Raw genomic sequence first — 27,529 nt, 5'->3', positions numbered from 1 at the left:
TTACAATCCAGCCATGGCCGATGCAATATCATCTGCCATGGCTGGAAATACTGAAGTGACCCCCCACCCCACCCCACCGATCACCCCCCCAAGCCACCGATCTGTCCCGTAGTCCCCTCCGTCCTGTGCTCTGCTCCCCCGTCCTCCTGTCCGCTCCCCCCCGTGCTCCTATGTCACCCCCCCGTGCTCCGACGCCCCCCCGTGCCCCGATGTCCCCCCCTTATACTTACCGAGGCTCCCGGTGTCGGTCCGTCTTCTCCATGGGCGCCGCCATCTTCCAAAATGGCGGGCGCATGCTCAGTGCGCCCGCCGAATCTGCCGGCCGGCAGATTCGTTACAAGTACATTTTGATCGCTGTGGTAGGTTCTATCACAGCGATCAAAATAAAAAAAATAATAAATAAACCCCCCCTTTATCACCCCCATAGGTAGGGACAATAATAAAATAAAGAAAATATTTTTTTTTCTTTTTCCACTAGGGTTAGGGTTTCAACTAGGGTTAGAACTAGGGGTAGGGATAGGGTTAGGGGTAGGGTTAGGGTTATGGCATGTGCACACAGTGCGGATTTGGCTGCGGATCCGCAGCGGATTGGCCGCGGATCCGCAACGGATTGGCCGCGGATCCGCAGCGGATTGGCCACGGATCCGCAGCGGATTGGCCGCTGCAAATTCGTAGCAGTTTTCCATCAGGTTTACAGTACCATGTACACCTATGGAAATCCAAATCCGCTGTGCCCATGGTGCGGAAAATTCCGTGCAGAAACGCTGCGTTGTATTTTCCGCAGCATGTCAATTCTTTGTGCGGATTCCGCAGCGTTTTACACCTGTTCCTCAATAGGAATCCACAGGTGAAATCCGCACAAAAAAACACTGGAAATCTGCTGTAAATCCGCAGGTAAAACGCAGTGCCTTTTACCTGCAGATTTTTCAAAAATCGTGCGGAAGAATCTCACACGAATCCGCAACGTGGGCACATAGCCTTAGGGTTAGGGTTGGAATTAGAGTTAGGGTTGGAATTAGGGCTAGGGTTGGAAATAGGGTTAAGATTAGGCTTGTGGTTAGGGTTACGGATAGGGTTAGGGGTGTGTTGGGGTTACAGTTGTGGTTAGGGTTGGGATTAGGGTTAGGGTTGGGATTAGGGTTAGGATTAGGGTTGGAATTAGGGTTACGGGTGTGTTGGGGTTAGGGTTGTGGTTAGGGGTGTGTTGGAGTTAGGGTTGTGATTAGGGTTATGGCTACAGTTGGGATTAGGATTAGGGGTGTGTTGGGGTTAGTGTTGAAGTTAGAATTGAGGGGTTTCCACTGTTTAGGCACATCAGGGGTCTCCAAACGCAACATGGCGCCACCATTGATTCCAGCCAATCTTGCTTTCAAAAAGTCAAATGGTGCTCCCTCCCTTCCAAGCCCCGACGTGTGCCCAAACAGTGGTTTACCCCCACATTTGGGGTACCAGCGTACTCAGGACAAACTGGGCAACAACTGTTGGGGTCCAATTTCTCCTGTTACCCTTGCAAAAATAAAAAATTACTTGCTAAAACATAATTTTTGAGGAAAGAACAATTATTTTTTATTTTCACGGCTCTGCATTATAAACTTCTGTGAAACACTTGGGGGTTGAAAGTGCTCACCACACATCTAGATAAGTTCCTTGGGGTGTCTAGTTTCCAAAATGGGGTCACTTGTGGGGGGTTTCTACTGTTTAGGCATATCAGGGGCTCTGCAAACGCAACCTGACGCCCGCAGAGCATTCCATCAAAGTCTGCATTTCAAAACGTCACTACTTCCCTTCCGAACCCCGACGTGTGCCAAAACAGTGGTTTACCCCCACATATGGGGTATCACCGTACTCAGGAGAAACTGGACAACAACTTTTGTGGTCCAATTTCTCCTGTTACCCTTGGGAAAATAAAAAATTGTGGGCTAAAATATCATTTTTGAGAAAAGAAAAATTATTTTTTATTTTCATGGCTCTGCGTTATAAACTTCTGTGAAGCACTTGGGGGTTCAAAGTGCTCACCACACATCTAGATTAGTTCCTTGGGAGGTCTAGTTTCCAAAATGAGGTCACTTGTGCGGGAGCTCCAATGTTTAGGCACACAGGGGCTCTCCAAACGCGACATGGTGTCCGCTAATGATTGGAGCTAATTTTCCATTCAAAAAGCCAAATGGCGTGCCTTCCCTTCCGAGCCCTGCCGTGCGCCCAAACAGTGGTTTACCCCCACATATGGGGTATTATTGTACTCAGGACAAACTGGACAACAACATTTGGGGTCCAATTTCTCCTATTACCCTTGGGAAAATAAAAAATTCTGGGCTAAAAATCATTTTTGAGGAAAGAAAAATTATTTTTTATTTTCACGGCTCTGCGTTATAAACTTCTGTGAAGCACCTGGGGGTTATAAGTGCTCACTATGCATCTAGATAAGTTCCTTGGGGGGTCTAGTTTCCAAAATGGGGTCACTTGTAGGGGAGCTCCAATGTTTAGGCACACAGGGGCTCTCCAAACGCGACATGGTGTCCGCTAACGATTGGAGCTAATTTTCCATTCAAAAAGTCAAATGGCACGCCTCGCCTTCCGAGCCTTGCCGTGCATCCAAACAGTGGTTTACCCCCATATATGAGGTATCGGCGTACTCAGGAGAAATTGTCCAACAAATTTTAGGATCCATTTTATCCTGTTGCCCATGTGAAAATGAAAAAATTGAGGCTAAAATAATTTTTTTGTGAAAACAAAGTACTGTTTCATTTTTACGGATCAATTTGTGAAGCACCTGGGGGTTTAAAGTGCTCACTATGCTTCTAGATAAGTTCCTTGGGGGGTCTAGTTTCTAAAATGGGGTCACTTGTGGGGGAGCTCCAATGTTTAGGCACACGGGGGCTCTCCAAACGCGACATGGTGTCCGCTAAAGATTGGAGCCAATTTTTCATTAAAAAAGTCAAATGGCGCTCCTTCCCTTCCGTGGCCTGCCGTGCGCCCAAACAGTGGTTTACCCCCACATATGAGGTATCAGCGTACTCAGGACAAATTGGACAACAACGTTCGTGGTCCAGTTTCTCCTTTTACCCTTGGTAAAATAAAAAATTTTTCGCTAAAAGATCATTTTTGTGACTAAAAAGTTAAATGTTCATTTTTTACTTCCATGTTGCTTCTGCTGCTGTGAAACACCTGAAGGGTTAATAAACTTCTTGAATGTGGTTTTGAGCACCTTGAGGGGTGCAGTTTTTAGAATGGTGTCACTTTTGGGTATTTTCAGCCATATAGAACCCTCAAACTGACTTCAAATGTGAGGTGGTCCCTAAAAAAAATGGTTTTGTAAATTTTGTTGTAAAAATGAGAAATCACTGGTCAAATTTTAACCCTTATAACTTCCTAGCAAAAAAAAAATTTGTTTCCAAAATTGTGCTGATGTAAAGTAGACATGTGGGAAATGTTATTTATTAACTATTTTGTGTCACATAACTCTCTGGTTTAACAGAATAAAAATTCAAAATGTGAAAATTGCGAAATTTTCAAAATTTTTGCCAAATTTCTGTTTTTTTCACAAATAAACTCAGAAATTATCGACCTAAATTTACCACTAACATGAAGCCCAATATGTCACAAAAAAACAGTCTCAGAATCGCTAGGATCCGTTGAAGCGTTCGAGTTATTACCTCATAAAGGGACACTGGTCAGAATTGCAAAACGGCAAGGTCATTAAGGCCAAAATAGGCTGGGTCATGAAGGGGTTAAACAAAAAAATAAATAAATTTTTTGCTCTGCAACAGCTGTGCAGAAAGATGAATTTCACCACCACTAAATGACAAGATGAGATATGGCATGCTGAATCAAGTTAGCAACTGCCAAAAATGTTTTTTTTCTGTGCAACAAGTCAAATCACAGAACAATTTCACCGTCACTAAATAACAGGAATATTGCGTGCTGTATCACGTTTAGCAACTGAAATTATAAGATTTAGAAAGGTCTACTTGTGCACGGAGCACAATAGAAGCAGTGCACAACACACTTCTATTAACCCTCAACTGGTGAAGTGGGGTTTGCCACACCCCAGGGAATTTGTATTCGGCTGCCATTCATTGAAAAATGCTGGTATGAGAATACGTGTCTCACTAGCTTCCATCCATTTCCTTGTCAACGGGATGTCGTCAAGGCCTCTCTCTTCTGGCCACGCATAACAGAGCTAGCTGTTGCTAAGTGCTGTTTTGGCCTTGCTGTACCCCACATCACCACTCATGTAATTCTTTTTTGCACATTTTCAAATTTTTAAAACTTCTTTATTTTTATCAAAGTACTGTATTACATTTTCCGATACTTGTGGGTGTCAAAAATTTGTTATACTCATGTGTAATCAATCGCCAATAAGACAACGATTAAAACAAACGTGATCTTTGCATTTTCTGTAAAAATATCTCTTATTTAGAAATCCCCCACATCACTAGTTGCGTGACAAAAACCCCACCTCACCAGTTGAGGGTTAAATGTGCCCTGCTGTTTTTGTCTGTGGAATTCAGAAATGGCACAAAAAAAATTCTGCTGGAAGGTCGATTTCACATCCACACAGGACATTAGCCATCTAAACTATATGACTTAGATTTTTAGCTAGATAGCTAGGTGGTTGTTTCTATCAGCTCTTAGGCCCAGCATCAGGAACATCCTCTCTGCGCTGTGCTAGTGACAAAATGGCACTAAAACAAGATGTCACCTCTTTATATAGAGGACATGTGATCTCAGAAGCCAATGACACAAGACATTGTGTCAGGACATTGTGGGCGTTTCCTGTGCCCTGATTGGCTATCTGCAATGTGCTCACATAAAGAAAACACCAAGGTTACTTACGGGTAGCCGGTTTTTCCGGAGCCCATGACGGCACACCTGAGAGAGGGGATCCGCCCAGTCAGGACAGGAACCCTACTGAAAATAAAAGGGCGGTACCTCTCCCTCGCTTCAGTTGGTTTTCAGAGCATGAGAGGCCCCCCTGGTTAGTATACATGGCAATCCAACACCACATTATATTAACTAAACACACCCAAAACAATAGTGCACACCGAAAGGGTGAAAAAAAGGGGGAGAATATACGGGTGCCGTCATGGGCTCCGGAAAAACCGGCTACCCGTAAGTAACCTTGGTGTTTTCCCTTCCCCCATGACGGCACACCTGAGAGAATTTTGTAGAATGAAACCTTAGGGAGGGACCACCGCTTGGAGCACCCTTCTACCAAAGGTTAGGTCAGCAGAGGAGGAAAGGTCTAGCCGGTAGTGTTTGAAAAAAGTTGAGGGTGAGGACCAGGTAGCGGCCTTGCAAATTTGGTCAATTGATACCTCAGCTTTCTCTGCCCAGGAGGTAGCCACGGCTCTGGTGGAGTGAGCCTTGATGCCGTCAGGAACCGGAGTGCCACTTGCAGAATAGGATAAACTAATGGCCTCCCTGATCCATCTAGCAATGGTACTTTTAGCTACCCCGCACCCTCTTTTGCTACCCTGAAAGGCTACGAATAGGGTTTGGTCTTTCCTCCACTGATTAGTCACAGACATGTATTGTAACATAGATCTTCTCACATCTAACATGTGGAACCTTTGTTCCCCTGGATTTTTAGGATTACTACAGAAAGATGGTAAAGTAATCTCCTGACTCCTATGGAACTTTTGAACCACCTTGGGGAGATAAGCCGGGTCTGGTCTTAGAACAATCCTGTCATCAAAAACCTGAGTATAAGGAGGGCATATTGACAGGGCCTGTAAATCACTTACCCTACGTGCCGATGTTAAGGCTACTAGTAAAACTGTTTTAAGGGTAAGTAACTTAGGTGATAACTCCTGCAAAGGCTCAAAGGGCTGTTTAGTCAGGGCTTCTAAGACCAAATTTAGATCCCAAGGAGGGATTTTTGGGATAATAACTGGCCGAGATCTACTACAAGATTTTATGAATCGTGAGACCCATTTATTTGAGGCAAGATTACAATTATATAGGGCCCCCAAGGCAGAAACCTGAACTTTAAGGGTGCTGGTTGCTAACCCAAGATGTAATCCTGCTTGCAGAAACTCTAGGATAGGACCTATTGGAGCCACCTCCCCCAATGGTTCCCCCAGGAAGTCGAGAAATTTTTTCCATGTCCTACCATAGATTCTAGAGGTTATGGGTTTTCTGCTTTTCAACAGGGTGGAGACTAACCCTGGAGAGAATCCTTGGCGACTTAGTAACGCCCTCTCAAATTCCAGGCTGCGAGATGGAAGCCCTTCACCTGAGAGTGGGTCACTGGGCCCTGGGTTAGCAGGTCCGGAACCTCTGGCAGGATCCATGGGTCTGTTACCGACATCTGCCTTAGAAGGGAGAACCAAGGTCTCCTTGGCCAAAAAGGAGCTATGAAGATGATATTCGCCTGATCCTCTCTGATCTTCCGGATCACAGCTGGAATCATCACTATCGGGGGGAATGCGTAGGCCAGAGAAAACTTCCAAGGTATCAGTAGGGCATCTACTGCGAAGGGATGTTCTCTCGGATTCAAGGAGCAGAACCTCCTGACTTTTCTGTTGTGGGAGTTGGCGAACAAGTCTATCTCTGGTGTGCCCCAGGCTTGGACTATTTGTTGAAATATCTGGGGGTTTAATGACCATCCCCCCTGCCTTAAGCCTCTGCGACTCAGGAAGTCCGCTTGAGTGTTTTCTGTGCCTTTGATGTGCAATGCCGACAGAGATGACAGGTGTTGTTCTGCTAGTTGAAAGAGTATGTTTGATGCCTGCATGAGGCCTTTGGACCTCGTTCCCCCCTGATGATTGACATACGCCACCACTGCTCGATTGTCCGTCAGGATTCGAGTATGGCGACCCCGGAGTAAAGGAAGAAAATGTCTTAGGGATTTCTCCACTGCCCACAGCTCTTTTTCGTTTGATCCATAGTTCTTTTCTCGTATGGACCAGGTCCCTTGTACAGAGTGAGACCTCAGGTGAGCCCCCCAACCTGTACCGCTTGCGTCGGTCGTGATAATGTCTATGACCGGATTTTGCCACCGGACCCCCATTGTCAGGTGGTTTCTCACAGTCCACCAAACTAGGGAATCCCTTACGCCCAGGGAGAGACATAGATTTCCTTCTAAATGCCCTTTTAGCAGTCTTTGGGCTGAGAGAACTTCCCACTGTAGTTGTCTTAGGTGGAATTGTGCCCATTCTACTGCCGGAATACACGATGTTAACGAGCCTAGAAGGGACATTGCCTTTCTCAGAGTCATTGTCGGCTGGCGTATTGCTGTACCGGTCAGATTTATTATTTTGTCTACCTTGTTTTCTGGAAGAAGGCAGAGCTGACGTTCGGAGTCCAGTATTAACCCCAGGAAGGACTGTAATTTTACTGGCAGCAGTCTGGACTTGGGGATATTTATTATCCAACCCAGCTCCCTTAGAGTTGATGTTACCACTGATACTTGATGAGTGCAGTGGGACTCTGATCTTCCTATTACCAGGAAATCGTCCAGATATGGGACAATGACTACATCCCGGGACCGGAGGTATGACATTACTTCCACCATCACCTTGGTGAACACCCTGGGAGCTGTAGACAGACCGAACGGAAGGGCTGTGTATTGATAATGTTTCATCTGGTTCTGGACATAGAGAGCTACTCTCAAGTATTTCTGATATTCCGGATGCATTGGTATATGATAATACGCATCTTTCAAGTCTATTACTGCCATGAAGCAGTGTTGGAAAAGGAGTTTTATGGTCGTATTTATAGACTCCATCTTGAAAGAGTAGTTCTCTATGGATTGGTTGAGTTTTTTTAAGTTTATAATAGTTCTCCAAGAACCATCCGGTTTTTGGATTAAGAAGAGGGGGGAGTAAAACCCGTCTCCCTCCTCCTGAACCGGAACCTCCAGAAGAACCTTTTTGTGGATAAGTCCCAGGACTTCGGCTTCTAGGGCAGATTGTTCCTGCTGGGACTTTCTTCGGGGAGTTATAATAAAGTTTCGTCTGGGTGGACAGGTGAATTTTATTTTGAGGCCGTCTCTGATTATATTTATGACCCAGGTACTGGGGGAGATGTTTACCCAGGCCGGAAAGAAGAGGGAGAGTCTTCCTCCCACTTCTGGCGTAATGTCATTGGGGGGATTTCTTTGCCGATGTAGAGGGCCCTTTGAACATGTAGCCTGAGCCTCTCTTATCCCTAAAGTCCCAGTTTTTTCTTTCTCCTGGGGGGCGACCTCTATTAAATCTTCTCCTCCGAAAAAAGGGTTTTTTGGACTCTTTAGGGATATTGGGAAAGCCTTTCTTTTTATCTCCTGCATGTTCCAGGATTTCTTCAAGTTTTTTCCCAAAGAGGAGTTGGCCATCACATGGGATGGAGCACAGCTTGTGTTTAGATGGTAAATCCCCCGGACAACCTTTGAGCCAGAGGGCTCTTCTTGCCGCATTAGACAAGCTCGCTGCTCTGGCCGTTAGTCTTGCGGAATCCGCAGAAGAGTCTGCTAAAAAGGCTGCTGCCCCTTGCACCAAGGATATATTGGCAAGGATGTCGGATCTGGGTACCTTGTCCCTTAGCTGATCCTCTATCTGCTGTAGCCAGACCATCAGAGCGCGGGCCGTACAAGTTCCAGCGATTGCTGGCTTCAGGCCCCCCGCTGAGGCTTCCCAGATATGTCTGAGAAAACCATCTGCTTTTTTGTCAAGCGGGTCTTTAAGAACACCCGAGTCTTCTAATGGAAGGGATGATTTTTTTAAGCATTTGGCTACCGCTCCGTCAATTTTGGGGATCTTTTCCCAAGGTTCAGAGTCTTTATTTTCAAAGGGATATCTCCTTTTGGATGAAGAGGGCAAAGAACCCATTTTTTCAGGTCTTTTCCACTCTTTCTCAATTAATGCTTTTATTTTTGCATTAACTGGAAACGTGCGTTTCCTCCTCTCTTCTAAGCCACCAAACATGACATCCTCTAGTGACCTAGGTGTCTTCTCCTCTTTAAGGCCCATTGCAGACCTAACTGCTTTGACTAATTTGTCCACGTCCTCCGTGGGAAGGCACGGACGACCTCCTGAATCACTGTCCGAGGAGGAATCTGAAGAGTGGACCGAGGCTGGGGAAGTAGAGGGAGATCGGGATGTTTTATGACTCCCTTGTCTCTGAGAGGTATCCGACTCTGTAGACGCCCTACGGCTTCCCCCTCTTGGTTCGCTAAGGGCCAATTTTAAGGAGTCTTTTATTTCAGCCTGTATTATGGCTTTAAGGCTAGTGGTGAAATTAGGGGTTTCTTCTTGAATAGTCTTATTTATGCAGTCAGCACAGAGATCCTTCCGATACTGCACTGCGAGCGGGTTTTTACAAAGGGCACACTCTCGGTTCTTTGTTTTACCGGTAGCTTTCCTGGACCCCGATTTTTGAGGCTGGACAGATGCACGTGAAGCGTCCCTCCTGGACGTTGACGAATCTTGCCGGACGGAACGACCACTGTTTTTACCACTTGAGCGGCTGCTCCTGGTATGTTGGTGGCTCGGCAAGGCATCTGGTGAGAGCTCCGGCTGCTGCTGCTGTGAAGAAGACTGCTGCAGCTGCTCTTGTTGTCCTACCTCCATGGCGAAGTTTTTGGACATGAGCGCGTCTTCTGTGGTCCAGCACCCTTTTATGGGGCGACCACTGCACTCCCCGCCTCTCCGGTGCCCAATAGTGATCCCTCCCCCTCTCTGCCATGCCGCCGGAGTCTTCATTCACCGGCCGGCGTTTTCTTCATGGGCGCCGCCATCTTGGATCCGGCGCCTGCCTCCGACGTCACACGGGCACGCCCATTCACAGCGGGCCTGACGTGCGACGTCAGAAGAGCGACCCGGAAGCGGCCGCCGCGCCGGCAGAGAGGGGTGGGCGGCGTGGCAGCCATGGAAGGAACCCGGTCCTCCAACCATGCTGCACAACGCCCGCACGGACGCAGTGACCCGGGGGGACCTGCGGACGGCGCCTCCAGGACCCGAACCTCCGACGCACAGGCGCTGCCTGTTCTTCCACGCCGGGACGGGACCTGGGTAAGTCGAACCGCCGTGTTCAGCACAAGGGTCCCTGTCAGGACAGGAAACCCAACTGAAGCGAGGGAGAGGTACCGCCCTTTTATTTTCAGTAGGGTTCCTGTCCTGACTGGGCGGATCCCCTCTCTCAGGTGTGCCGTCATGGGGGAAGGGAAAAATACAATTTACAATCACTCCGCTCCTCTGAGCTCTCCTCACCCACTCCCCTCATCAAACACGTGCCCCACGCTGCTCATGATACATCACCACTATCCTAGTCAAACTTATCAAGATATTTAGTGGCAACTCAAATATTTTCAGACACTGTTTAACAAATCTTACTGATTTTTTCCAATTTTATAAAAATTTGCTTCTGCTTCCAATCACGAATCCGAATGTGCCATATTCGTGTCGAATTTATGTTTGGCGATCATTTTTCGAACATATTCGCTCATCTCTACCTTAGAGGTCGATTATAAAAGTTACTTTGAAAGATTTTCTAACTTGTTAGCACATTCTACGTTTGCTGTCATTTCACTTTGCAGTTTACGGATCTGAACAGGTAACAGTCATTGATTTCTTATTTACAAAGGAGGGACCTGCAGGTTGTATGCTCCATAGAAGGGCTTTCAATGCCAAAAATCATTTGATCAATTTTGGGTGAAAGAAAATGTTGTGTTGGAGTGAAAAAATGGTGATCACACGACTGTGATATGGCCGCACTACACCACTGATAAAGCAGCCACAGCCGGGGACTGGGAAGAATCTGTGACTTCTCTGCATTTAGTGGTCACTACTCACCTGGGTAGTCATATGAAGGAATCTCCTCTTTACACCACTCATCACCCCAAACATATGTCTCTGTAGTATCAATATGGGTCAGATCTTCACCCTGAAACAAATATTGTAAAAGTCACCGACAGATGGAGAAGTCACATCTATGATCAGCTCTAATCCTGCCATCTCCACCGTTCTCATTACACAAGTATAAAACATAATACTGGGGGACAAAAGCAAGACTGAGCACAAGACCTTCACACGGGAGATCTCATAACACCTTCTCTCCATCTACCTGATGATCCTGAGGAACATTGGAATCTTCCTGTTTACAGTCCTGTAGAAGAAGAGGACGGGGACATCTCTCTGGTGTTGTCCTCTTACTGGATAGATCTGGAGGAAACACATACAGGGACTGAATACATTCTATACATTCAGATAATTATAGGCCGTGTGTATTTAGTCCTGTGTATTACCTGGTGATGTGAGGGGCTGGGGAACCTCCATCATGATGTCCTTGTACAGATCTTTGTGTCCTTCTAAATACTCCCACTCCTCCATGGAGAAATAGACGGCGACATCCTGACACCTTATAGGAACCTGACACATACAATGATACCGTCACCCTCGATCCCTTCCTAGCATATACAGCGTATAGTGTATACAGTATAATGTCCCAGCATTCCCAGCAGTGTCACCTCTCCAGTCAGCAGCTCAATCATCTTGTAGGTGAGTTCTAGGATTTTCTGGTCATTGATGTCCTCATGGATCGGGGGGTGAGGTGGAGGCCCCGTGATTGGGCTCAGGGGTCTTCCCCATCCCTCAGACACAGGGTCCTGACAGCGATCACTAGAGGTCGTTTTCACTAGTATGTAATCCTGATTATGGAAAGACACATTAATAAATCTCACTACAGACATTTCCAGAGTCCTCACCTCTCCAGTTCTGTCCATCTGTTATTCCCATAGATAAGAATGATGTAATGTGACTTCATCAGAATCTCTCACCTCTCCAGTAAGCCGGAAGAGGATCTCTAGGGTGAGGTGTATTATCCTCTCCGCCATCTTGTCTCTGTCCATATCCATGCTCAATGGGTAAATCAGGAAAATTCTCTTATATAGAAGATCTTCACTGAGAGGATCCGATATTGTAGAGGCCTGAATGAGAAGAAGATGAGCCGATGTAACATCATAACAATCCTGTGTAATAATACAATTACTGGAGATAATAAGGGAAACATACTGTATGAGATTTATTATTCTACAGTATTTAGTTTTCTTCTTGACATCTACTAATAAAACCTATATATTTAGGCCACAGACAACAAGCAGTTTCCTCCTCGGAGTCGGCAGCTGAATACGTTCCTCATAGACTCATCTTCCATAACGCTAATTCTCGTCTCATTTACCGACACTGGAATCGGCATTAGTAATACTGCAGGAGATATTCATTACACGTGACAGGAGAAATAACGACTTCATGATGAGGACGACATCTTCATCTCCTACTGCGGCTCTAGGAACAGATCTGTCCAGAGTCGGTCACTGACTCCATCCCCACCGGCCTCTATATGAAGGTTTCCCGTCTTCCCCGCACTGTAATCTTCTATCACGTTAGATCTCAGGTCTGATTCACACATAGAAGTTTGAGGCTTTTATAAGAGATTGTTTGTAAGAACCAAGACAGGAGATATCTGATGCCAATGTCTCCGTGTACAGTGTTTATTTTTCTCTGGATATTTTGTGTTTTTTTAACATTTTTGCTTTGGCTTCTATATATTACATGAAAAACAGAATAAAATTAAATAAAATTGGGGCTGAAGGCACTGTGGGAACACTATATTGTGTAGGGGCCCCGTACAAGGAGAGTAATACACGTTTTCCTTGGTTCCTGTCTTTAATATTTGGCTTGTATCTAACAAAAACCCTGAAAGAGTCTCTGTGCTGAAGTCAGGCGGCATCCACTCACCACTGGGGACACCGGTACACTAAGGGGCCCGATGCCTGTGCTCGTGAGGGCCCGCCATCTCGCTTACTGAGGGCCCCAGTACTTGCAATACTTACTTCTCCCCGTTCGTCCACTGTAGCGTCTTCTGCTCTGAACAGTCACAGTCAGTAGCCTAGCTACGGGTGGGGCAGAGGGTGCGGGCGCCCCGGGCCCGGTGCTCTGAGGGAGCCCACCCGGAGCTACGCCACTGTAACTGTATTGGCACGCGCAGCACGCCGATACAGTTACCCTCTGGGGCAGAACAGATGCGCCTGTCATTGCGAGGTCAGCTGTACAGCCGATACAGATGACCACAATGATGAGGGAAGGAGCGCTCCTTCTCCATCATCTTCCTGTCAGCGTCTGACGTCGGCAACGCTGACAGCGGGCGCGATGAGTCACTGCCTGGCGCCCGCTGTCAGGAGATGAGCGCGCGCTCAGAGCAACGCAGGAACTAGGAAGAAGAGAGGCGAGTATTTATTTTTTTATGGGGTGCTGCCTAATACTACAGAGTCTGCCTATGGGGGTGCTGTCTTATACTACTGGATCTGCCTATGGGGGTTCTGTCTTATACTACAGGGTCAGCCTATGGGGGGGTCTGCCTTATACTACAGGATCTGCCTATGGGGGTACTGTCTTAAACTACAGGGTCTGCCTTATACTACAGGGTCTGCCTATGGGGGGTCTGCCTATGGGGGTGCTGTCTTATACTACAGGATCTGCCTATGGGGGTACTGTCATATACTACAGGGTCTGCCTATAGGGGTGCTGCCTTATAGTACAGGGTCTGCCTATGGGGGGTTTGCCTTATACTACAGGGTCTGCCTATGGGGGGTCTGCCTTATACTACAGGGTCTGCCTATGGGGTCTGCCTATGGGGGTGCTGTCTTATACTACAGCATCTGCCTATGGGGGTACTGTCTTTTACTACAGGGTCTGCCTATAGGGGTGCTGCCTTATAGTACAGGGTCTGCCTCTGGGGGTGCTGCCTTACAGTACAGGGTCTGCCTATGGGGGTGCTGCCTTATAGTACAGGGTCTGCCTATGGGGGTGCTGCGTTATAGTACAGGGTCTGCTTATGGGGGTGCTGCCTTATAGTACAGGGTCTGCCTATAGGGGTGCTGCCTTATAGTACAAGGTCTGCCTATGGGGGTGCTGCCTTATACTACAGGGTCTGCCTATAGGGGTGCTGTCTTATACTACAGGGTCTGCCTATGGAGGTGCTGCCTTATACTACAGGGTCTGCCTATAGGGGTGCTGCCTATACTACAGAGTCTGCCTATGGGTCCTGCCTTGTGCTATAGAGTGTGCCATTGGGGGTGCATTATACAATATAGAGTAGGCCTATGGGGAGTGCATTATACTATATTGAGGACTATCTGGTGCATTATACTATATTGAGGACGATCTGGTGCATTATACTATATGGAGGCTATCTAGAGGGGCATCATACAGTGTGGAGATTACAGTGAGGGGGCCATCATACAGTGTGGGGATTACAGTGAAAGGGCCATCATACAATGTTGGAGCCATCAAACAGTTTGGAGGCTACTGAGGGGTCAGTATACTGTGTATAAGAGAGCATCATGCTGTGTATAAGGGAGCTGTACAGGGGGAGACTCGGGACATTATTAAATGTAAAGTGGGCACTTATTGTAATAGGGGAACTCAGGTTACTGTGACTATTAAAGGGGCACACAGGGCAATATTACTTTCTAGGGGGCACAATGTGGGCACTGTTTTCTAGGGCACTTGCATCTGGCATTACTATATTATAGAGGGTTGCTTTAGAATTTAGAGGGCAGAGAACCACACAGCAGGTGCAGTAATAGGGACATACGGCAGCAGCGGCTCAGTATTGGGGTATCAGCAGGATGAGGAGTTTGTGCAGGTTGGGAATAGATAGTGATGGCTGAAAATATGAGAAGTGAAACGTGTCTTTGTAGTATTCTCTGCAGATGACTCCTGGCTGGAAGAAGTTGTCATGTCGGTCTGGGCCAGATGGAAAAGACAGGAAAAGTGAAAGATTCCATCAGAAAGAACGTCAGCGGTAAGTCATTATCTGTAACTGTGCTGTGATCTCTTATATGTTCTGTAGGGCTGGTATCTAACACTGACCATATGGCGGTAATATCAGTGTTGGTCGGTATATAGAGACTAGATGGTGGCCCGATTCTAACGCATCGGATATTCTAGAATACGTATGTAGTTTATTTATGAAGATTTCAGAATAATGCAATGAATACACAGGATTCAGCCGGCCGGGCGCGACCAATTAGCGAAACGTGGTTCAAATCCCACGTCAATTCGCGGCCAGACTGCGCCTGTCGCTGATTGTTCGCGGTCCGTCGGCCACGACCAATAAGTGAAGCCATGGCCAGCTGCAGGTTTTTGAGGGCCCCGGGCGAAAGAGTCTCACAGCCCACGTAGCATATAACACAGCCCACGTAGTATATAGCACAGCCACGTAGTATATAGCCCAGTATGTAGTATATAGCACAGCCCACGCAGTATATAACACAGCCACGTAGTATCTAGCCCAGCCATGTAGTATATAGCATAGCCACGTAATATATAGCACAGGCACGTAGTATATAGCACAGCCACATAGTATTTAGCACAGGCATGTAGTATATTGCAGAGCCACATAGTATATAGCACAGCCCACGCAGCAGATAACACAGCCCACGTAGTATATAACACAGCCCACGTAGTATATAGCACAGCCCACGCAGTATATAACACAGCCCACGTAGTATATAACACAGCCATGTAGTATATAGCACAGCCCACGTAGTGTAGAGCACAGCGATGCAGTACATAACACAGCCCACACAGTATGTAACACAGGCCACGTAGTATATAACACAGCCCACGTAGTATATAACACAGCCACGTAGTATATAGCAAGTCTCATGTAGTGTAGAGCACAGCGACGCAGTATATAACACAGCCCACACAGTATGTAACACAGCCCACGTAGTATATAACACAGCCCACGTAGTATATAGCATTGTGGGCACCATATCCCTGTTAAAAAAAAGAATTAAAATAAAAAATAGTCATATACTCACCTTCTGGCGGCCCCCGGATCCAGCCCAAGCCTTTAGCGATGCTCCTCGCGACGCTTCGGTTCCCTATAATGCCTTGCGGCAATAACCCGTGATGATGTAGCGGTCTCGCAACACCGCTACGTCATCATCTCGCGAGACCGCTACGTTATCACGGGTCGTTGCTGCAATGCATTCTTGGGACCGGAGCGTCACGAGGAGCGGGAAAGGCTGGCGTGGACGCCGGAAGGTGAGAATATAATGTTATTTTTTATTATTATTATTTTTAACATTATATCTTTCTACAATTGATGCTGCAAAGGCAGCATCAATAGTAAAAATTGAAGCGGTGTTTAAATCCTGCCCCAATATCGCTGATTGGTCGTGGCCGGCCGGGCGTGACCAATCAGCGATGCGGGATTTCCGTTACAGATAGAAGTGGGCCTTATACAATTATTATATAGAGATTACTTTCAGTAACAGCGCGGTCATCTGCTGAGGTTCTCCTCCACTATTAGGGGGCGTCACCAGCTGTAATGAAGGTTACCTGGTTAGGGGCCCCCTCAGGAGTTTCACCCCCCTGAACCAACACCCTAGCTACACCTGTGTGCAGAGAGCCAGAAGATGACGACGCTGAGGAGTCCGGACCTGCGGCCAGCGAGGAGAAGGGAGGATTATATGGAGCAATATATATGGAGAATTATACGGGGCCCATTATATTGCATGGACGACTATAATGTCCAATTTCCGAGCTATTGATATCACACATGTAATGTAAGAAGTGAAATCTTTTGCATTGTATAGTACCGCTATTTCTCTGCCGTATCTGTGCATCATGTATTGTGGTATGTGTTAAAGGGGCCACTGAGATGCTTTCCCCCGGGACCCACAAAGACCGGGAGCCGGCCCTGTACTCAAGGGGTCAACGTCCCGCGCTCAGTAATGGGGAATCTCCAGCACCTACCTCCACCTGCAGAGCCGCACTCCACATATACGGCTGCTCTGTGCGCACAGGACCTGTGATGAGGTCACAGGAGGGGAGGAGTCAGGGGTCACATGATCAGGGGCCTCAGTGTATGCACAGAATGCAGATATTGCTTCATCTGCATGCTATAGAAGCCATCAGCCTGCACTAAATGAGTGTCCCATAGTGGGACAAAGTGTTAAAGATAGAATGAAGTATATAAAAAAAATGTAATAATTGTAAAAATATTTTTTTTTTTAAATAATAATGAAAAAATAAATATTTATTCTATCATTAAATCAATATTTGAATAGAAAAAAAAATCTACACAAAAAGTAACATATTTGGTATCCCCGTGTCCGTAGCCACCCGACCCATAAGACTATCCCACTAGCTAACCCCTTTAGTGTACACCATAAAAAAAACAAGGCAAAAAACAATGCTTTATCATCATACCACCGAACAAAATAACACGCGATCAAAAAGACAGATATAAATAAACATGGTACCGCTGAAAATGTCATCTTGTCCCGCAAAAAAAGAGCCCCCATATAGCTCCAACACCAGAAAAATAAAAAAGTTATAGCTCTCAGAATAAAGCGATGCAAAAATAATTGTTTTTATATAAAATAGTTTTTATTGTATAAAAGCGCCAAAACATAAAAAAGGATCTAAATGAGGTATCGCTGTAATCGTACTGACCCGAAGAATAAAACTGCTTTATCCATTTTACCAAACGCGGAACGGTATAAAGGCCCCCGCAAAAGAAATTCAAGAATAGCTGGTTTTTGCTCATTCTGTCTCCCAAAAATCAGAATAGAAAGCGATCAAAAAATGTCATGTGCCCGAAAATGGTACCAGTAAAAACGTCAACTCGTCCCGCAAAAAACAAGACCTCACATGACTCTGTGGGACAAAATATGGAAAAATATGGTGGTCAAAATGTGGTGATGCAAAAACTATTTTTTGCAATAAAAACCGTCTTTTAGTGTGTGACGGCTGCCAAACATAAAAACCTGCTATAACGCCTCTTTCACACGTCCTGATATTTCTGGTACCGGAGATGTCAGTGTCCGTGTGTGTAATACTTATGGCACACGTGTGCCGCATCAGTACCACAAGTACGGGCGCCAGGGAAGAAGCGTTACAGAAAGAGCTGTTCCCCAGCACCGGGTGCTGAACACGGCTCTTGTCATTCTCTCCTGCTCTGCCGGCGCAAGCAGGGGAGAATGATGACAGTTACAGTTAACCCCTTAACAATCGCCGATACGCCTTCTAACGACGGCAGTTAAGGGCACTTAAACCACAGCGCCGCTCTTTAACGGTGCTGAGGTTTAAGGTTATAGCGCCCCCCAGCGTCAGAATTTATCCATGGTCTCGGTTGCCAGGGGTAGCCAAGACCCCAGAAAACATGATTCTGGTTGGTTTTTACCGACCCCGATGTTGTGATCGCCGTTATTATTGGTATAACGGTGACCGCAAAAAAAGGTCCTATTTTCCATTTAATAGGAAAGAAAGAAACAGGCTCCCCCCCCCCCACAGTACCTATGTTCTCCCTGCAAGCCCCCCTGAAGTCCCCCGGGCCGCCGGCTTTTTCCGGGAGAAAATGGCAAGCGTATGTGCAGTGAGCCCGCCGAGATCTGCCGGCCGGCAGCCAGCAACAATAGGAGATATTTTCCTATTGGATTATTTTAATCACGGTGATAGGCCCTATGACAGTAATCAAAATAAAAAAAAGTAAATCAATCCCCCCTTTATCACCTCTTTAGTTAGGAAAAAATAATCAATTTAAAAAAATGCATTTATTTCCATTTTCCCATTAGAGTTAGAGTTGGGCTAAAGTGAGCTGGGCTAAAGTTAGGGTTGTGGTTAAAGTTAGGGTTAGGGTTGGGGCTAAAGTTAGGGTATGTGCACAACGTAGGTGGGATGGATTACCTGCAGATTCACTGCGGAATTACTGTGGATTTACCATGGTTTTTGTGCGGATTCCACCTTCAGTTTTACACCTGCAGATTCCTAATATGGAGAAGGTGTAACCCGCAGCGGAATCCGCACAAAGAATTGACATGCTGTGGAATAAACAATGCAGCGTTTCTGCACATTTTTTTCCGCAGCATGTGCACTGCGGATTTTGTTTTCCATAGGTTTACATGGTACTGGAATTTTTGGAATGTTTAAATAAAAATTAACATTTACATTTTTTTTACACAAAATTTATTTCAGCTCCAATTTGTTTTATTTTACCAATGGTAACAGAAGAAAATGGACCCCAAAAGTGTTTGTACAATTTGTGCTGAGTACGCTGATACCCCATATGTGGGGGTAAACCACTGTTTGGGCGCACTGCAGAGCTCGGAAGGGAAGGAGCGCCATTTGACTTTTCAATGCAAAATTGACTGGAATGGAGATGGAACGCCATGTTGCGTTTGGAGAGCCCCTGATGTGCCTAAACATTGAAACCCCCCACAAGTGACACCATTTTGGAAAGTAGACCCCCTAAGGAACTCATCTAGATGTGTGGTGAGCTGTTATGGTCTGGTGTCCTAGGAGCAGCATGAGACGTACTCTGGAGAAGGTGGTACCTGTACTGACCGCGGACCCTGAACTTAACACTGCAACTAGAAGTAGCCGTGGGATGTTCCTGACACTCCCTAGACACCTCGTCACAGCCGGAGGACTAAATACCCCTAGAGAAAGAAACAGAAAAACTATCTTGCCTCAGAGAAAATCCCCAAAGGATAGACAGCCCCCCACAAATATTGACGGTGAGAGGAGAGGGAATTAACATACACAGACTGAAATCAGGATTTAGCAAAGGAGGCCTTTCTAGCTAGATAGAAAAGATAGGACAGAGTACTATGCGGTCAGTATTAAAATACTAGAAAATATCCACCACAGAAAATACAAAATCTCCACATCTAACTAAAGATATAGAGGGTATATCCAGAGATCCAGAGATCTCCAGAGATACCAGCTTGGATGAGCAAGTCCTTATACAGACCAAGCTGGACTAGACAAAACATAGAAATGCACTGAACTATAAGGCCCACATCATGTGGACTGCTGTTATGACCCCAATGGCGAGGGTCTCAGAGGAACGTGGAAGTCTGCAGAATACAAAAATCCAGCTCATAGGGCAGTGGTAGCTGGGTTGACCATATATCTACTCCTAACGCCAACACTAGAAGTAGCCGGGGATCATTCCTACGTTGATTCTAGATGACACGCTCCAGCCGGAGAATCTAGCTACCCCTAGTAGAGGAAAACAAAAGACCTTTCTTGCCTCCAGAGAAGGGGACCCCAAAGCTGGATAGAAGCCCCCCACAAATAATAACGGTGAGGTAAGAGGAAATGACAAACACAGAAATGAACCAGGTTTAGCACAGATAGGCCCGCTAACTGATAGCAGAATAAAGAAAGGTAACTTATATGGTCAACAAAAACCCTATCAAAATCCACACTGGAAATTCAAGAACCCCCGAACCGTCTAACGGTCCGGGGGGAGAACACCAGCCCCCTAGAGCTTCCAGCAAAGGTCAGGATATATATTTGGAACAAGCTGGACAAAAATACAAAACCAAAACAAAATAGCAAAAAGCAAAAAGCGGACTTAGCTGATATAACTGGAACCAGGATCAGTAGACAAGAGCACAGCAGACTAGCTCTGATAACTACGTTGCCAGGCATTGAACTGAAGGTCCAGGGAGCTTAAATAGCAACACCCTTAACTAACGACCCAGGTGCGGATAAAAGGAATGACAGAAAAACCAGAGTCAAAAAACTAGTAACCACTAGAGGGAGCAAAAAGTAAATTCACAACAGTACCCCCCCCTTAGTGAGGGGTCACCGAACCCTCACCACGACCACCAGGGCGATCAGGATGAGCGGCATGAAAGGCACGAACTAAATCGGCCGCATGAACATCAGAGGCGACCACCCAGGAATTATCCTCCTGACCATAGCCCTTCCACTTGACCAGGTACTGAAGCCTCCGCCTGGAGAGGCGAGAATCCAAGATCTTCTCCACCACGTACTCCAACTCGCCCTCAACCAACACCGGAGCAGGAGGCTCAGCAGAAGGAACTATAGGCACAATGTACCGCCGCAACAAGGACCTATGAAATACATTGTGAATAGCAAACGACACAGGAAGATCCAGACGAAAAGATACAGGATTAAGGATTTCCAATATCTTGTAAGGCCCAATAAAACGAGGTTTAAATTTGGGAGAGGAGACCTTCATAGGAACAAAGCGGGAAGAAAGCCATACCAAATCCCCAACGCGTAGTCGGGGACCCACACCGCGGCGGCGGTTGGCAAAGCGCTGAGCCCTCTCCTGTGACAACTTCAAGTTGTCCACCACATGATTCCAGATCCGCTGCAACCTATCCACCACAGAATCCACCCCAGGACAGTCAGAAGGCTCCACATGACCCGAAGAAAAGCGAGGATGGAAACCAGAGTTGCAGAAAAAAGGCGAAACCAAGGTGGCGGAACTAGCCCGATTATTAAGGGCAAACTCAGCCAACGGCAAGAATGTCACCCAATCGTCCTGATCAGCAGAGACAAAACACCTCAAATAAGCCTCCAAAGTCTGATTGGTTCGCTCCGTCTGTCCATTAGTCTGAGGATGGAAAGCAGACGAAAACGACAAATCAATGCCCATCCTACTACAAAAGGATCGCCAGAATCTGGAAACGAACTGGGATCCTCTGTCTGACACAATATTCTCAGGGATGCCGTGCAAACGAACCACGTTCTGGAAAAACACAGGAACCAGATCGGAAGAGGAAGGCAGCTTAGGCAAAGGAACCAAATGGACCATCTTTGAGAAGCGATCACATATCACCCAGATAACGGACATGCCCTGGGATAGCGGAAGATCAGAAATGAAATCCATGGAGATATGTGTCCAAGGTCTCTTCGGGACAGGCAAGGGCAAGAGCAAACCGCTGGCACGAGAACAGCAAGGCTTAGCTCGAGCACAAGTCCCACAGGACTGCACAAATGACCGCACATCCCTTGACAAGGAAGGCCACCAAAAGGACCTGGCCACCAGATCTCTGGTGCCAAAAATTCCCGGGTGACCTGCCAACACCGAGGAATGAACCTCGGAAATGACTCTGCTGGTCCACTTATCCGGGACAAACAGTCTGTCAGGTGGACAAGACTCAGGCCTATCAGCCTGAAATCTCTGCAACACACGTCGCAGATCCGGAGAAATAGCTGACAAGATAACTCCATCTTTAAGAATACCAACAGGATCAGCGACTCCAGGAGCATCAGGCACAAAGCTCCTAGAAAGAGCATCGGCCTTCACATTCTTTGAACCTTGTAAATACGAGACAACAAAATCAAAGCGGGAGAAAAACAATGACCAGCGGGCCTGTCTCGGATTAAGGCGTTTAGCAGACTCGAGATACATCAGATTTTTGTGATCAGTCAAGACCACCACACGATGCTTAGCACCCTCGAGCCAATGACGCCACTCCTCAAATGCCCATTTCATGGCCAACAACTCCCGATTGCCCACATCATAATTTCGCTCGGCAGGCGAAAACTTCCTAGAGAAAAAGGCACAAGGTTTCATAACAGAGCAACCAGGGCCTCTCTGCGACAAAACGGCCCCTGCTCCAATCTCTGAAGCATCCACCTCAACCTGAAAGGGAAGTGAGACATCGGGCTGGCACAAAACAGGCGCCGAAGTAAACCGGCGTTTCAACTCCTGGAAAGCCTCCACGGCAGCAGGAGCCCAGTTAGCTACATCGGAGCCCTTCTTGGTCATATCCGTCAAAGGTTTCACAATGCTAGAAAAATTAGCGATAAAACGACGGTAGAAGTTAGCGAAACCCAAGAACTTCTGTAGACTCTTAACTGACGAGGGCTGAGTCCAATCAAGAATAGCTCGGACCTTGACTGGGTCCATCTCCACAGCAGAAGGGGAAAAAATGAACCCCAAAAAGGGAACCTTCTGTACACCAAAGAGACACTTTGAGCCCTTGACAAACAAAGAATTTTCACGCAAAATTTTAAAGACCAACCTGACCTGCTCCACATGCGAATCCCAATTATCAGAAAAAACCAAAATATCATCCAGATAAACAATCAAAAATTTATCCAGATACTTCCGGAAAATGTCATGCATAAAGGACTGAAAAACTGAAGGCGCATTGGAGAGCCCAAAAGGCATCACCAAGTACTCAAAATGACCTTCGGGCGTATTGAATGCGGTTTTCCATTCATCACCTTGCTTAATGCGCACAAGGTTGTACGCACCACGAAGATCTATCTTGGTGAACCACTTGGCACCTTTAATCCGGGCAAACAAGTCAGACAACAGCGGTAAAGGATACTGAAATTTGACAGTGATCTTATTTAAAAGCCGATAATCAATACAAGGTCTCAAAGATCCGTCCTTTTTTGCCACAAAAAAGAATCCCGCACCAAGAGGGGAAGAAGACGGACGAATATGTCCTTTCTCTAGAGACTCCTTGATATATGAACGCATAGCGGTATGTTCAGGTACCGACAGATTAAACAGTCTTCCCTTAGGAAATTTACTGCCTGGGATCAAATCTATAGCACAGTCACAGTCCCTATGAGGAGGCAGTGCACTGGACTCAGACTCACTGAAGACATCCTGAAAATCAGACAAATACTCCGGAACTTCCGAAGGCGTAGAAGAAGCAATAGACACAGGCAGGGAATCCCCATGAATACCCCGACAGCCCCAACTTGAGACTGACATAGCCTTCCAGTCCAGGACTGGATTATGGGTCTGTAACCATGGCAGCCCTAAAACAACCAAATCATGCATTTTATGTAAAACCAGGAAACGTATCACCTCGCGGTGTTCAGGAGTCATGCACATGGTAACCTGTGTCCAATACTGCGGTTTATTTGCTGCCAATGGCGTAGCATCAATACCCCTAAGAGGAATAGGATTTTCTAATGGTTCAAGAGTAAAACCACAGTGCTTAGCAAATGACAGATCCATAAGACTCAGGGCAGCACCTGAATCTACAAACGCCATGACAGGAAAAGACGACAGTGAGCAAATCAAAGTTACAGACAGAATAAATTTAGGTTGCAAATTACCAACGGTGACAGGACTAACAACCTTAGCTATACGTTTAGAGCATGCTGAGATAATATGTGTAGAATCACCACAGTAGTAGCACAAGCCATTCCGGCGTCTATGAATTTTCCGCTCATTTCTAGTCAGGATTCTATCACATTGCATTAAATCAGGTGTCTGTTCAGACAACACCATAAGGGAATTTGCGATTTTTCTATCACATTGCACCGAATTAGGTGTCTGTTCAGACAACACCATGAGGGAATTTGCGGTTTTGCGCTCCCGTAACCGCCGGTCAATTTGAATAGCCAGTGCCATAGTATCATTCAGACCTGTGGGAATGGGAAAACCCACCATAACATTCTTAATGGCTTCAGAAAGGCCATTTCTAAAATTAGCGGCCAGTGCACACTCATTCCAATGTGTCAGCACGGACCATTTCCGAAATTTTTGGCAGTACACTTCAGCCTCGTCCTGCCCCTGAGACATAGCCAGCAAGGCCTTTTCTGCCTGAATCTCAAGATTGGGTTCCTCATAAAGTAAACCGAGCGCCAGAAAAAACGCATTAATATCAGCCAATGCCGGATCTCCTGGCGCCAGCGAAAAAGCCCAATCCTGAGGGTCGCCCCGTAAGAACGAAATAACAATTTTTACTTGCTGAGCAGAGTCTCCAGATGAACAGGGTCTCAGGGACAAAAACAATTTACAATTATTCACAAAATTCCTAAACTTAAACCTGTCTCCGGAAAACAGTTCAGGAATCGGTATTTTAGGTTCTGACCTAGGATTACTGATAACATAGTCTTGTATGCCCTGCACACGAGTAGCCAGCTGGTCCACACTTGTAATCAAGGTCTGGACATTCATGTCTGCAGCAAGCATAGCCACTCTGAGGTAAAGGGGAAGAAGAAAAAAAAAAAACTCAGAATCTTCTTTCTTATAATCCCTCTTCTGCAATGCATTAAACATTTAATACTGGCCTGGCAAACTGTTATGACCCCAATGGCGAGGGTCTCAGAGGAACGTGGAAGTCTGCAGAATACAAAAATCCAGCTCATAGGGCAGTGGTAGCTGGGTTGACCATATATCTACTCCTAACGCCAACACTAGAAGTAGCCGGGGATCATTCCTACGTTGATTCTAGATGACACGCTCCAGCCGGAGAATCTAGCTACCCCTAGTAGAGGAAAACAAAAGACCTTTCTTGCCTCCAGAGAAGGGGACCCCAAAGCTGGATAGAAGCCCCCCACAAATAATAACGGTGAGGTAAGAGGAAATGACAAACACAGAAATGAACCAGGTTTAGCACAGATAGGCCCGCTAACTGATAGCAGAATAAAGAAAGGTAACTTATATGGTCAACAAAAACCCTATCAAAATCCACACTGGAAATTCAAGAACCCCCGAACCGTCTAACGGTCCGGGGGGAGAACACCAGCCCCCTAGAGCTTCCAGCAAAGGTCAGGATATATATTTGGAACAAGCTGGACAAAAATACAAAACCAAAACAAAATAGCAAAAAGCAAAAAGCGGACTTAGCTGATATAACTGGAACCAGGATCAGTAGACAAGAGCACAGCAGACTAGCTCTGATAACTACGTTGCCAGGCATTGAACTGAAGGTCCAGGGAGCTTAAATAGCAACACCCTTAACTAACGACCCAGGTGCGGATAAAAGGAATGACAGAAAAACCAGAGTCAAAAAACTAGTAACCACTAGAGGGAGCAAAAAGTAAACTCACAACAGACTGCAAAAACAAAGCCAGAACTTATCTTTGTAGAAATGAACTGCAAAGCAGGAGAGACCAAGCAGAGATGTGAATCCTCCAAGAACAATGGACAACTGGCACTGACTAAAGGGTCAAACAAAACTAAATAGCGAAATGCATTAAGTGGACCCACCTGATGAAATGCTGTGATTGAAGACAGCAGTGCTACCACTTATAACCACCAGAGGGAGCCCAAGAGCAGAATTCACAACAGTGAGCACTTTGACCCAACAAGTGTTTCACAGAAGTTTATAATGCAGAGCCGTAAAAATAAAAAATCATATTTTTTCACAAAAATTATCTTTTTGCCCCTATTTTTTTATTTTCCCAAGGGTAAGAGAAGAAATTGGACCCCAAAAGTTGTTGTCCAATTTGTCCTGAGTACGCTGATGCCCCATATGTAGGGGTAAACCACTGTTTGGGCGCATAGCAGAGCTCGGAATGGAAGGAGCGCCATTTGACTTTTCAATGCAAAATTGACTGGAATTAAGATGGGACGCCATGTTGCGTTTGGAGAGCCCCTGATGTGCCTAAACATTGAAACTCCCCACAAGTGACACCATTTTGGAAAGTAGACCCCTTAAGGAACTTATCTAGATGTGTGGTGAGCACTTTGACCCAACAAGTGCTTCACAAAAGTTTATAATGCAGAGCCATAAAAATAAAAAAAATCATATTTTTTCACAAAAATCATCTTTTTGCCCCCATTTTTTTATTTTCCCAAGGGTAAGAGAAGAAATTAGACCACAAAAGTTGTTGTGCAATTTGTTCTGAGTACGCCGATACACTATATGTGGGGGTAAACAACTGTTTGGCCGCATGGCAGAGCTCGGAAGGGAAGGAGCGCCATTTGACTTTTCAATGCAAAATTGACTGGAATTAAGATGGGATGCCATGTCGCGTTTGGAGAGCCCCTGATGTGCCTAAACATTAAATCCCCCCACAAGTGACACCATTTTGGAAAGTAGACCCCCTAAGGAACTTATCTAGATGTGTTTTGAGAGCTTTGATCCCCCAAGTGTTTCACTAGTTTATAACGCAGAGCCGTGAAAATAATTTTTTTTTTTTTTCACAAAAATTCTTTTTCAGCCCCCAGTTTTGTATTTTCCCCAGGGTAACAGGATAAATTGGACCCCAAAAGTTGTTGTCCAATTTGTCCTGAGTACGCTGATACCCCATATGTGGGGGGAACCACTGTTTAGGCGCATGGCAGAGCTCGGAAGGGAAGGAGCGCCATTTGGAATGCAGACTTAGATGGATTGGTCTGCAGGCGTCACGTCTGCATTTGCAGAGCCCCTGATGTACCCAAACAGTAGAAACCCCCAAAAGTGACCCCATATTGGAAACTAGACCTCCCAAGGAATTTATCTAGATGTGTTGTGAGAACTTTGAACCCCCAAGTGTTTCACTACAGTTTATAACGCAGAGCCGTGAAAATAAAAAATCTTTTTTTCCCACAAAAAATGATTTTTAGCCCCCCAAATTTATATTTTCCCAAGGGTAACAAGAGAATTTGGACCCCAAAAGTTGTTGTCCAATTTGTCCCGAGTACGCTGATGCCCCATATGTTGAGGTAAAACCCTGTTTGGGCGCACGGGAAAGCTCGGAAGGGAAGGAGCACTGTTTTACTTTTTCAATGCAGAATTGGCTGGAATTGAGATCGGACGCCATGTTGCATTTAGAGAGCCCCTGATGTGCCTGAACAGTGGAAACTCCCCAATTCTACCTGAAACCCTAATCCAAACACACCCCTAACCCTAATCCCAACGGTAACCCTAACCACACCCCTAACCCTGACACACCCCCTAACTCTAATCCCAACCCTAATCCCAACCGTAATTGTAATCCAAACCCTAACCCTAACTTTAGCCCCAACCCTAACCCTATCTTTAGCCCCAACCCTAACCCTAGCCCTAACCCTAGCCCTAACC

General features: G+C 46.1%; 1 protein-coding gene across 1 annotated transcript in view; it reads right to left on the bottom strand.

Moving 5' to 3' along the window:
* LOC143768000 (uncharacterized) overlaps positions 1-16,925 on the bottom strand; it is a 45,898-nt gene extending 28,973 nt beyond the window's left edge. The window contains exons 1-6 of the mRNA XM_077256618.1: positions 16,752-16,925; positions 11,759-11,908; positions 11,450-11,629; positions 11,228-11,351; positions 11,047-11,144; positions 10,776-10,866 (exon numbers count right to left, since the gene is read on the bottom strand). Of these exons, the coding sequence (XP_077112733.1) occupies positions 10,776-10,866; positions 11,047-11,144; positions 11,228-11,351; positions 11,450-11,629; positions 11,759-11,908; positions 16,752-16,778 (670 nt within the window). The 5' untranslated portion in view covers positions 16,779-16,925. The remainder of the gene's footprint in view (positions 1-10,775; positions 10,867-11,046; positions 11,145-11,227; positions 11,352-11,449; positions 11,630-11,758; positions 11,909-16,751) is intronic.
* Positions 16,926-27,529: the final 10,604 nt, after the last annotated feature.

The sequence above is a fragment of the Ranitomeya variabilis genome, chromosome 4 (assembly GCF_051348905.1).
Source record: "Ranitomeya variabilis isolate aRanVar5 chromosome 4, aRanVar5.hap1, whole genome shotgun sequence".
Lineage (NCBI taxonomy): Eukaryota > Metazoa > Chordata > Amphibia > Anura > Dendrobatidae > Ranitomeya > Ranitomeya variabilis.
The sequence above is the reverse complement of the archived record's forward strand: the minus strand, read 5'-3'. Positions and strand labels throughout refer to the sequence as shown.